This window comes from Salarias fasciatus, chromosome 6 (genome assembly GCF_902148845.1).
Source record: "Salarias fasciatus chromosome 6, fSalaFa1.1, whole genome shotgun sequence".
Classification (NCBI taxonomy): domain Eukaryota; kingdom Metazoa; phylum Chordata; class Actinopteri; order Blenniiformes; family Blenniidae; genus Salarias; species Salarias fasciatus.
Genome location: NC_043750.1, coordinates 10,637,466 through 10,649,127, shown reverse-complemented (window position 1 = coordinate 10,649,127; position 11,662 = coordinate 10,637,466). Strand labels below are relative to the sequence as shown.

At 44.2% G+C, this 11,662-nt stretch overlaps 1 protein-coding gene across 3 annotated transcripts; it reads right to left on the bottom strand.

Annotated features, from left to right (window-relative positions):
- Positions 1-782: 782 nt before the first annotated feature.
- arfip1 (ADP-ribosylation factor interacting protein 1 (arfaptin 1)) lies at positions 783-11,255 on the bottom strand. Of its 3 annotated transcripts, XM_030093182.1 has the most exons (10): positions 11,015-11,255; positions 8,955-9,307; positions 5,854-5,955; positions 5,380-5,488; positions 4,734-4,835; positions 3,435-3,547; positions 2,972-3,193; positions 2,732-2,889; positions 2,427-2,601; positions 783-2,297 (listed from the first exon to the last, which is right to left on the bottom strand). In XM_030093182.1, the coding sequence occupies exons 2-10, from the start codon at positions 9,303-9,305 to the stop codon at positions 2,142-2,144; spliced, it is 1,488 nt and encodes a 495-aa protein (XP_029949042.1). In that variant the 5' UTR covers positions 9,306-9,307; positions 11,015-11,255; the 3' UTR covers positions 783-2,141. The 3 variants fall into 3 exon arrangements, with proteins under 3 accessions (XP_029949042.1, XP_029949043.1, XP_029949044.1); XM_030093183.1 differs by lacking the exon at positions 4,734-4,835; XM_030093184.1 differs by lacking the exon at positions 8,955-9,307.
- Between the last annotated feature and the right edge of the window lie 407 nt (positions 11,256-11,662).

Below are 11,662 nucleotides of genomic sequence, written 5' to 3'. Positions count from 1 at the left end.
GGGGGGGGGGGGGGGGGGGGGGGGTGAGAAACGCTCTTATGCTTCAGTCTACAGCGGTTTGAATAGAGTACAACAGCTGGCAAAAATAATTGCCTGAAGAGCATGAAGTCGACAAAGCACAAAGATCATGTTCCTCAAAATATTTGGTACGGATTGCGTTTTCTTGCTCACCAGATCCATGATTTTAAAAACCTTCCCTCACATTCATTTGACGGCCCCTGGTGGTGGCTTTCCATACAACTGAACCTCTTAAAAAGAAACACTGGAGAAACTTAAAGAAAAAAAAGGTTTATTTTTTTTCCCCAAAAAAGTCACAATATTCAGAATCCTTTTAACTCAACATTTGTTAATGTTTCATGCTTATAAAAGGTGGATATTGACCAGTACACAGCAGCACCAGCATACCATTCTGCAGGTCTTCGGGAGAAGGGAGCCAGACGGCAGCACTTGTCAGACTAACAGTAAAATAGAAGATTACAAATATATATCCATCTATTTCAAGGAAACAATAAGATTGTTGTACAAGATTCACACTCTCAAACTGCTGGAGTTAGCTTTAGGAACAGTACAAATGCACGAAGCGAGGACGTGACGGCCGCTCGTCAAAACCAGCATGCAGAGGTCCCCTCCGAAAAATAGATCCTTATTTCAGCCCGATGTAGGAAACTGTAAGCAGCCCTGGCGAAGCATGCTGCTCATTCAGATTTACAAAAGACAGAATCACTCCAGACAACCGCATTTTGGTTTACATCTTACATATGATACAGGCTCTTTCGTAATTAGTCTCAAATGCATAAATGTGCATATGTGCAATGTGGATAAATATCTTTGAGAACAGCGTATCTTCAAGCAGATTTTGACTTTCTGGTGTAAAATGGTGTTTTATTTAAAAACAAAAAAAAAAAAAAAAAAACAGCTACCATTCTGTGTTTTTGAACACGTTGTAGAAGCTCTTCCAGGAGTGGGCGTGTTTGTGTTTGGTCCATTGTCTTTCATTAAAAGTCAGCCCTGAAGTAACGGTCGTGAGAACACCTGCATTCAAACATGGAGAGCGGGCAGCTCGGCGGGGAAGAGGAGGAGGAAATTCCTAAAAATCAAGGCACATGTCATTCAGATAAGGCTGGTCCTTCATTTTTTTTTTTTTTTTAATCGACACATTCAAGTCTCTAAATGTAGACAAAGCAGGGCGAATGCGATGCTTTAAAAAAAAAAAAATCTGTGGGACATGTTGATCTCAGGTAGCATCTTTTCAGAAAGGAGTGTTTCAAATATGCGGGAAATACTTTGGTTTTGCAGAAGCTAGCGGACACGTCTGAAGTTTGAACTAAAAGCTTGTTAAAATAGAAAATAAAACATGAAAGTCAGTCTGCCCACCTAAAAACCCACAACTTGATTTCATACGCTTTGGCTTCTGTGTTAGTAAGCTTCAGAGGTGCTGGTAGGCAGATGTGTGTTTCATTTATTGTTTTGTTTTTTTTTTAACTCGAGGACTTGGTGGAAACAATCCCAGTTTCTGCAATAAGCCAACAGTAACTAGACGGTGTGGCAGATTTCTCTTAAATCTCTCTGGAGTAACGGTGAATACAATGTATTCCCAAAGTTTGCTGGTGAAAGTATCCAAGGTGCATGACCCTTAATCCCCCGTTGTCGGAAAGCATTGTGAAAATTCATTGTTAAAAAAAAAAAAAAAAAAAAACAGAAGAAGAAAAGAACTAATTGGTTAGAACTTCACACCCCAGTGTCGGTGAATTCAATGTGAAAATTGCGATAAAACGGCAGTTATTTTGATTCCCACAGCTGCCGGAACAAAAGCAACACGTCCAGTGTGCCGGGACGCAGCATTCACGTGCTCCAATACAAAAAGGCATCTGAAGTTTCCAGGTGTGTTTTGCTGCAGCAACTCCCGGTCAACCGCTCTGCCCAACGCCATGAAAGTGCTTTAACGATGATTCGGAGGAACTACATGGATGAAAACTGGCCTCATATCGAGGTAAACGGAGTGGGGAATGTTTTCTGAGCATTTGCTTTTTTTTTTTTCTCTAAAGAAAGGAAGAAACAACAAGAGTTTAAGTGGGAAGAAGGTTCCTGTAGTGACATCTGCTGTAAAACTGAGCCAATAAGACCTCAGGAGGAAGGAGTGATTAGTGCTCTTCCAGGAAAGACGGATTGTCTCCTCCGGGCATTTTCAACTTGATGTGGAACTGCTTGAGTGTCTCTTCCAGCTGCTGCTGGTTTCCAGCGTAGTACGCAGCGATGGCGTTGTGGAACAGGATGAGCTGGTTATGCAATACCTTCACCTGAGAGAGAGAGAGAGAGAGAGAGAGAGAGAGAGAGAGAGAGAGAGAGAGAGAGAGAGAGAGAGAGAGAGGTGAGGACACTGTGGGGGGAAGTGTGTGCGGGAGACAGCGTCTCAGAACCTGGCTCACCTTGTTCTCCTCCAGGAACTTGAGCTTGACCGACACGTCGTTCCGCATCCTCTCGTACTTCTCGCGGTGGATCTGGAACTGCTGCTGGGACAGCTCGATCTTCGGCATGGTGTTGGCGTCGCGCGGCCCCAGATTCAGCTCCTCCAAGTCCGTGCGGTACGCATCGTATTCGACCCTGAAACGGTTGGACGAGACGTACATGAGAAACACGATGGCTACTGTGACGACTCTGTAATGTCCTCAAGTGTATCGTAGAATTGACCTGCAGATTCTCAGACAGAATAAAGAGGCATCAGAGTTCGTACCTGGCTATTTCATACTGTTTGATGTTAATCATGGTGTCCTCGATTGTTTTGTCCACGAGCGTGTTCACGCTCGCGATGAAGAAGTTGATGGCTCCCAGCAGCGTCTCGCCGTTTTTGGACAGCAGCTTTTGGGTGTCAGCGTTGTAGCCGAACTCCTCCTAGAGAAAAGAGAGAAACAGCTGCCGGTGAAGTCTTGGCTCTTCCTGACCGACTTCAGTGCGTTTGAAACTCCGGACTCACGTGGAGCTCCGGTGACTTGAGGCTGAGGTCGGCGAAGGCGTCGCCGAGCTGCCTCTGCGTCTGCATGATCTGAGACAGCTGGCTGGCCAGCGTCTGCGCCAGCTTGATCACGTTCTGGTACTTCTTCTTGTTGTCGCGCAGCACGTCGATCTGGGCCTCCAGCTCCAGATCCACCGTCCTGGAGCCCCGACCCAGCTTCTCCGACAGGATCTGCCTGGTGCACTGAGAGGACCGCAGATTTATTAGAGCAGTGAAGTCTGTGAGAGTCCACTGGCTCAGTCAGATATCGTTAAAGAAACAAGCTGATGAACAAAGCAGAGCCAAAATAAAAAGTGCGACTGTGTAAGTGATCACAAATCATTTGCTTTTGTCAGCGTTCTGCCCACATCCTTATTAATTCAAGAAGATGAAGAATCGCACTGGAGGAGAGACGAACGAATCAATCGAGCACGGTGAGGATTACTTTGTAAGTGTTGATGCTCCACTTTCTCACGAGCTCCAGTTTCTCCATGGCCGGGTTCTTCAGGTCGTCGGACAGGACCACCGCTCCGCTCTGCGGCTGAGATTTCATCGAGCCTGGACAATTCAAAGTCATTCACTCAGTGACTGATCGAGCCGTTAGAATTGTGGGAAAAGAAGCTGTGATGAAAAGTTAAAGGGGTTCATTAAAAATTGATGTGATACGCTGATTTGGTGAATTAGATTGTCATTGCCAACACCAGAGACATCAAAAAAGACGAGTTCAATCAGAAAAATATTCACAGTAGAGGAGAGACGAGGGGCTCCACTTTGCGTGGATGTTGTGGGAAAACGGACAAACGTGAAGGTTTGAAACTGACAGAATGTAGAAAAACGTCATCAGACAAGTACGGCTGAATCAAGTGATGGTTACAGTTACTGAGATTTGTCCTAAATTAACCCTTTTATTTATTAATCCAAGACTGCAACTTTCTCTTATTACCACCGTCGTGAGGCAGTGAAGCCCCAGAACAGACGGTAATAACATGTGTTTGGTCAAAGTTCTTACAAATGTGGCACCATTAAAGGCAAATGATTAAAACTTTCATTTCTATTAACCAATAAGCAATGTTGCAGCAAATGAACTGAAATGTCTCTATTCTCTGTACTAAGGTCGACTTGATCTTTCAGCATGAGCAGAAGTGATTTGTGAGAACATGGAGGATATTTGAACTTTTTCATGTTTTGATCCATCAGCTGGAGGGAATCCGCTGTCAGCCATTTCTGATGTCCACATGGACTTTTTTGACAGATTTCTACCAACAACACTCAGACCCCCTATGGAAGGTATCTGTCAATCATCCTAATTCATTGACAGATTGTCCCTCTTGTCTGACCTCCACATCGTGTCAGTTTTCAGGCTCCAGGAAGAGTCTGCAGCTGCTAATTTGTGCACGGACAAAGGTTACAAGCAGGACAACCCACTGCCAAGCCAAGCAAATGTTTACTCTTCCAGGAGGTGCATTAGATCTACAAACCATAAAATCTAGATCTTTAAAAACGCTCCTAAATCTCCACCGCGAAGCAGAAAAACGCCTCGGCAAAAGTCGGGAGAGCCGACAGAGGAAAGGGGGAAAGAGGTTTGATCGTGAGCAGAGCGCAGCCTGTGGGGACGAGGCGCAGGAGAAGAAACTCCACAAAACACCAAGGATGTTAAAGAGGATTTCTGTTAATGCGGGACACAGAAGGTGATGGTTCGGCGCTGCTGGGCTCGGACGCCGCCGCCGCCGCCGCTCTGGGGTACCTTGCTCTGCCTGGCTACAGCTGGAAGAGCGCGCCAGGCGGCTAGCGACAGCCGAGCTGGGAGCTACAGGCGTCACGGGAGAGGCGGGCAGGCTTGCTGACCCTGGGAGATATTCAGAGTTATCATTCATTAGTACGTTACTGTCCTGCCGTACAAAGCAAAAAAAAAAAAAGGGGAATTTCTCATTAATGCCAACATGATATGTTCCCTTTTTTAAACATTTTTTATGACTGTGGGTCTTTGTGTGTTCAGACAACATGGAAAACAGCCATGGCAACACGGCAGCGGACTGGCTCCGACGGCTTCCTGTTCTGTGGGGCAGATTTTCATTTGCATTCTAACAAGAACACGGCGATGAAAAGGAAAAGAAGAGCAATGACCAGGAGATCAGAGCACTCATTACATTCAATGGGATTTCCACCTTTACAAATTCAAATGTCTCGCTTTTGAATATCGCATTGAAGATCTGCAGCGAAGCGCCGGGGAGGCGTGGAGTGACGGGCCATTTGTAAACACACACACACACACACAGCTGAGAACAAATTCATATAACAAGATGACAAAGACTGAAGAGTCTGACGAGCTGCTTATGAACGAAACTGAAAAGACAACGAGGAAACAATAAAAGGCGGTGAAGAGCGCTCACCTTTGTACGGTCCCGATTCAATGATGCCCTCTGTGGTTGAAGCAAAGTTGTTGGAAGTGATGCGAGGGTCCGACAGGTTCAGGGCCCCGGGGCCGGCTGGGTAAGCATCCTATGAAAAGGATGATTTTTTTTCTATTTCAAACTAAATTTATTAAACATATTCAGCATTAAATTACTCCCACGAGTGAGCGTCAGATTATCCTCCAGTTATTACAATCTACTGGATATGAACGGCCAAATTACAATCAGATAATTGAGGAAGAGACCACCTGAGGTCAGGCACTGCACCACATGACTGAAATCATCACCGTTTGATGAAGCTGAAACGACGATCCAGTCAGTAAATAGAATCATTTTACAGCGTCAACGCTTTTCTTCACGACATTTCATATGAAGCCAGTTCACTGGAAGATGCTGTACTGAGAAATGAAGGGTGCAAGCTAGATGTGTGCCATATTTTAACCAGACCCTTACCCTCTGGAACACTGACTCGGGGTTCTGATCCAGGTCTCCGTTACTGGTGACTGAGATCTCAGCAGCTGAGCTTCTAAGACCCTCCTCAGCCATGGTGCTTTCCTGCAATGAGGAGTGTGGAGTGACGTTAGGTGAGAGAAGTCTCGAGGCTCCCCTCTTGGGAGGTAACAGTAGTGGACTGCCATCTTGTGGACACTGTTGAAGTGTAAAGCTAAAGTCTGGACACTGAGATAAAAGACCAGATGAGATCTGAAACATGAGCAGGATATGAAAATGGGACAACTTTGCTTCTCACTAAACCCTGATTGAGGCCAGATTCAGTCACTTCTGCATTTCCTGTCCAGTGTAAGCGTCAGTTTTTCAGCTTTCATGCATCCAGGAAGTCATTTTCATCAGAATGTTTTGTCCGAGATAAAATCAGACAATACTCACTTTCCTCCAAACTTCTTTCATCTGACAGTGTGAAACATTTCATCAGTTTAATGACAGCTTTTTTTTTTTTTAATTTCAACCTTTACTAGGATGTTACTATGCAACAAACCCTGACGTTTGTTTCAAACACTCCCACTTTTACAACATCCTATGTCGTCTCATGTGAGTGATAAAGGTTCAGATATGCCTGAGTGTTGTATGAATACAGGGAGGGGGAGTTATCTCCTGCATGGACTGATCTCCACACAGATGCTTTCCATAGGAATTTATGGCCAAGCCAATGTCGGTGCAAAGAAGAAGAAAAAAAAAAACAAGTCTGTGCTTCACAGCGCCGTCATGCAGTCATTCCCACCATGTCAGACCCTGCAAGTCACCGTTTCTAAAGGGTTGTTTCAGAAAATGTGAACATGCATGGAAGAAACTTGAACAAACTTCAATGGGATTAAAAGCCCAGAGTGAAGAGGGACACACATGAATCGCTGCTCACTCGTGATACGTCGGCCTGTTTGGCTGAATGTTTATATGTTGGCTCGACAGCGAGCCACAGGGTGGAGACAGCAGCCCGTGGCCACGTCGGACTTACACACAGCGAGGCTGGCCCGTGCTGGAGAATGAAGGTACAGCTGTGCTCGTTCTAGTGCATTTTTCTGGCCTGATCACAGTGGACTCAGAAACTGGGACACTTAGCTAATAGCCATAGCGTCCTCAATGTGAGCCACTCCGGGAGCTACGACTGAATGCTGCTGCAGAAAAGACCAATGATGAGCCTACTTAACATCTATAAATTTAAACTTTGCATGTCTCAGCAAGATCCTCGGTATCTTATGGACCTTATCCAGTCTAAATAATGCAAATAGCTGCATGATCACCAGGTAATTCGATCTGAGAGTAGTTTAAACTGAGTGGTTTCACACAGTCAGCAAAGCAGTGAGTTCAATTTGTGGATTTATATGAGAAATGCACGTAAGATCCTGGAGCAGGCGTGCTTCCTTTGTGGGACAGATGTCCAATATGAACAGTTATGTCCATATAATGTTGATGTGCTTGGATGTGAGACCACGGTCTTATTTTTTTCCATGTGTGACAACTAAAAAGCAACGATAAAATAATCGCATAATCAAACTCAAGAAACAAATAGACTGTGACAGATTTCCTCATGGGATGTGTGACAAAGTCCAACTGTTGCATCATGTGACACACATAAATACTTAAAGGCAACAGGACACCAGCATGCAGGCAGCACAGATACACGCACTTGTCTAACCACATCGAGCTGATAAGAGCAGCTCCAGTGCGGCAGTCCGCCTCGACATCAGGTTTGTCTGGAAAAAGTATAGCTCTGATTACAACCATTTTTCATGTGCAAATATTGACCGAGTGTAACGTTCGACGACCAGCACTACTGTCAGAGCTCAGGAGTATATTAAAAAAAAAACAAATAAATCAACATATTGTGGATGACAATGTGTTTTGTTGTAAGATCTAATGGGAGAAAGACTAAATTCAGGCACAAAAAGATTATGAGATGCCTCTGAAGCGAAGTGGTCACACCCACCAGCTGCAGACACTGTAGAAGAGCTGGCTAACAGTCTCAAGCTAGTCTCAGCCCACAGTGCCTGCAAATGAACCAGGCATATAACCAGGCAAGGTATGGCAGGTCACAGTTTGCCATTCCCTATGGCTCAGTATCCTGGATACCAGCTGGCAGAACGTGGGAAGGAGGGACAGATAATGTCAACAAGCTCAGCACCCAATTAGCTGTGCGAGCTTGAGAGGAAAGAATCAGGTCTCGTCTTTCTGCTGAACAACAGGACAATAAACTGCACAGCAGTGGGTTCAAACTTCACAGCGGCTTTATGATAACTGTGCTGCTAGGTTAGGGCGTGCTGCATGAAGACGCCTGAAAAGAAGATTCTCTTACAGATGACGCTTTGACTGATGCTGGCACCGAGCCCGCTGCGGAACGTGAATCAACAGTCTGCAAAGTCGCACATTCCAGCGGCACAAGAAATGTGTGGCGGAGCGAGAATGTGCAGCCAAGAATCCAAATCTGTCTCACTTAACCAGCCATGTGACTGACACATGTAGGATTCATGTGCTGTGTGCAGCCCACACTTCCAAACAAGCGGAAACTGTAACATTGTGACATCATGCAACACTCCGACGGTGGTAGTGTCAACAATGGCAAACCTGCAGATACTAACAGGGATAAGAAGAGCAATTGTCCACTTTGTTTTATGACAGTAAACACATAACACATGCAATGAACAGCAAGGACAAATGCCTCTGTGTAATCATTCTGCAATCAGACAGAGAATAAAATAAAGCCATCACACAGCAACAAGTAACCCATGAGGAAAGCACCATCAAGAGAGCAAAAGGTCTGCCGGATAGTTTCCGAAAACTTCAGCAAAGCACCATGAAGCTACCTGCTAAGGCAAGGAAAGATGAAAGAAGAAAACCCAAACACAGTAAAACAAGATTAATTCAACTGATCATTTCAGAAGAAACTCCACAACAAAAACAACCTGATATGAAAACGATCACAGAGACAGGAAACCTTCACCATCAGCATCGAAGCAAGTCAGGCTCAAACCAGCAACAGGAGCAAGATTGCAGCGAGGAAAAACCAGAGGAGGCCGATTATTCAAAACGAAGATAAACATCACCTTTGTTTCAGGCTGAGAATCTCCGCTTTCGTCTGGTGTCTCAACACGGTGGTTTGTCTCATGTTCCCCTTTGTCTACACTGTCAGTTAGCACACTTTCCTGCTGAATATCCTTCCCATTGTCCTCCGGATCACCGGTTCTATCACTGCTTTCTGCTTTTTCCTCATCACTCTCGATATTGACGTCGTACAGCACGCCAGGCGTGTCATCTATTCCCCGGTCGTCGTCTACATTCTCCTGATTCAAGTCCTCACTCAAACTATTATCTGATTTGCCATCATCCTGACCATCCATCTGAAGGTCCTCGGCTGAGGTCTTCCCCGACTCGGCCTCAAGACTAACTTCAGACATACCTGTAAACAGACAGATGAGAGAGCATGAAAAGGTCCGACGGAGCTGGCTGGCTGCTGACAGCGCACCACTGCAGAACAACGCTATGAGAGTGAGTTAAAAACATACCAGAACCAATATCACTTCCCTTTGATCAGGGAAGAAACAGCCCAGTTTTGTTTTTTTTTTTTCTGTTTCATAAGCATTCAGGATAATTAAAATACAAATCTTCGCTGATTCTTTGAAAGGTAAGATGTGGATGTGCTTCTGAGCACATCAACACTGGCACATGTGGCAGTACAGGACACACAACCAGACACACCTACGCAAAACATTTTGTGTACAGCGCATGGTTAGAAAAAGACACAGGCATTTTGTATATTATTGGTGCAGTCATCTACATCAAGCAGTATTAGACATGAACTCTATTTACTCATTAAATTTTTCTGCAATTGTTCAAATTCGTTGAGAAACCAGCACTTGTACGTAAAAGATCTGAGCTGCTTCCCTTTTAACCTAGTCTAAAGCAAGTCAAAGGTGGTCAAACAATTCAGTACTGGTAGACTGTACAGCAGCGGTGTCAAACATAAGGCCTGTGGGCCAGAATTGGCCCGTCGCACTACGAGGCAAATTCTGAGACCTGAACTGAGACATCGGTGACGCTGCAAAGAAAGACAGCAAACTAGCACTAGCCTCAAAGCCATGCTGTCACAGTGAGTTTGAGGGAAACAAAACAAAACAAGGATAATGCAGCAGCTACAGAATAGGTTTTAGATATTTCACTGCAGTTTGCACCAGAAAGTCTCATTTAAACTGACTCCAAGTTGAGACTACAGTCATTTTCAGTAATAATTGTTTGGTTTTGTAAAAATATAGACATTTTCATCTCATATACTTTGAGCCACGACAAACAAAAACTTTAAAGTTTTAAGTTGAAGATTAATAGGGAACTACTGTACCGGCTTGACCCACTATAGATGATATTTGGCTGTGTGTGACCCCTGTTAGTAAAATGAGTTTGACACGCCTGGTGCAGAGCAAATGTCTGCTTAAAAATCACAAATGTGATGATAAAGAAATGATAGAAGGCTGATGTTGCTGACAGAGCACAACTTCATGAGCGTGTAAAGCAGGCTGGATTCTTCCTACAATCTATAAATAAACTGGAAAGGTATGTTACTTTGCAAGCACTCACTGAGCGAGTACCGACATTGAATAATTTGGCATAACATCCAATCAGGACATCAAAAGTCACTTGATTAGATAAACTGGTGAGAAAGCATCTCTCTGCAAATAAGAAGCATTCACGCGGTCATTTTTGTACCGCTTGTACTTTTAGGAATTGTATTCAAGAATTTTATCAAGGTGTCCCATTTTTAACCCAGCAGAGACACCAGATGAGCCGAAAAACATTCAGCGGGGGGCATTACCTGTTGCAGCTTTGTCACGTGACCAGCGACTGCGTCCGGATGGGATAAAATGAGCTTTTAGTGCGGGCCACAATGTGAAAATACACTTAGTGAATTCAAAATGTGTTCACATATTGACATCTGAACGCCTGTTAGCATGAAGCTGTTGACGTGCTAATGTAGCTCAACAACGTCGACAGCGAAAGTCGTGGAAAACTTTAATAAAAGTAACTTTTGAATGGGCCAGCTTACGCTTTCACTCGACAAACAACCAAATTAGCAGAAGGAAATGACGATAAAGAAAACTTTAGTGAGCATTACCTGTCCGTGGCAGAGGCTGGGGCTAACTATGTAGCTGTAAAAGGGCTAGCAGCTGGAGAGATTCAACGCTGAAGTCCCGAACGCGGCGTCGCAATGGAGCTTTTCTTTAAGGCCGCTGTACTCGATTTCAATGCAAACCCCGCATAGATAAAGTACGAATTTGTCCACGGTGGAGCTTCACCATCCACACGCAGGCTTGAATCCCGGAAAGACTGATTCAGTGCACCCAGCGGGCCATCCACTGTCATCCGGAGCCTCATGTGCTGGACGAGGGCTCCCCCTGCTGGTCAAACCTGCTTCTCGCAGCTTCACTCCAAACGTCCAATAATAATAATAATAATAATAATAATAATAATAATAATAATAATAATAATAATAATAATAATGATGATGATGATAATAATAATAATGTTACAAAAATAATTTGCATTACTATTCGTTTCTAGTTTGTCCTCAAAACAAATTCCTGAAAAGGCAAAATGGACAAAATCTGCTGGATTTTTCATACCTAGAATATTTAAAATGACAGACACGGGCAAAAATGGCTAAATAAAATGAACGCATTATGAAAAAGCCTTAAAAACGAACATTTTTTTCAGTTTATTGTTTTTTTCATTCTGCGGCTTTGACAGAATAAACTACATTTCC

What these genes read in the sequence shown, in the direction of transcription:
- arfip1 (XM_030093182.1), bottom strand. Translation starts at nt 9,305, where the DNA reads ATGTCTGAAGTTAGTCTTGAGGCCGAGTCGGGGAAGACCTCAGCCGAG. An exon ending in TGAATCGGGACCGTACAAAG is followed by an intron (nt 4,836 to 5,379) that starts GTGAGCGCTCTT and finishes AATATCTCCCAG; the next exon opens with GGTCAGCAAGCCTGCCCGCC. An exon ending in AAACAGTATGAAATAGCCAG is followed by an intron (nt 2,602 to 2,731) that starts GTACGAACTCTG and finishes CAACCGTTTCAG; the next exon opens with GGTCGAATACGATGCGTACC.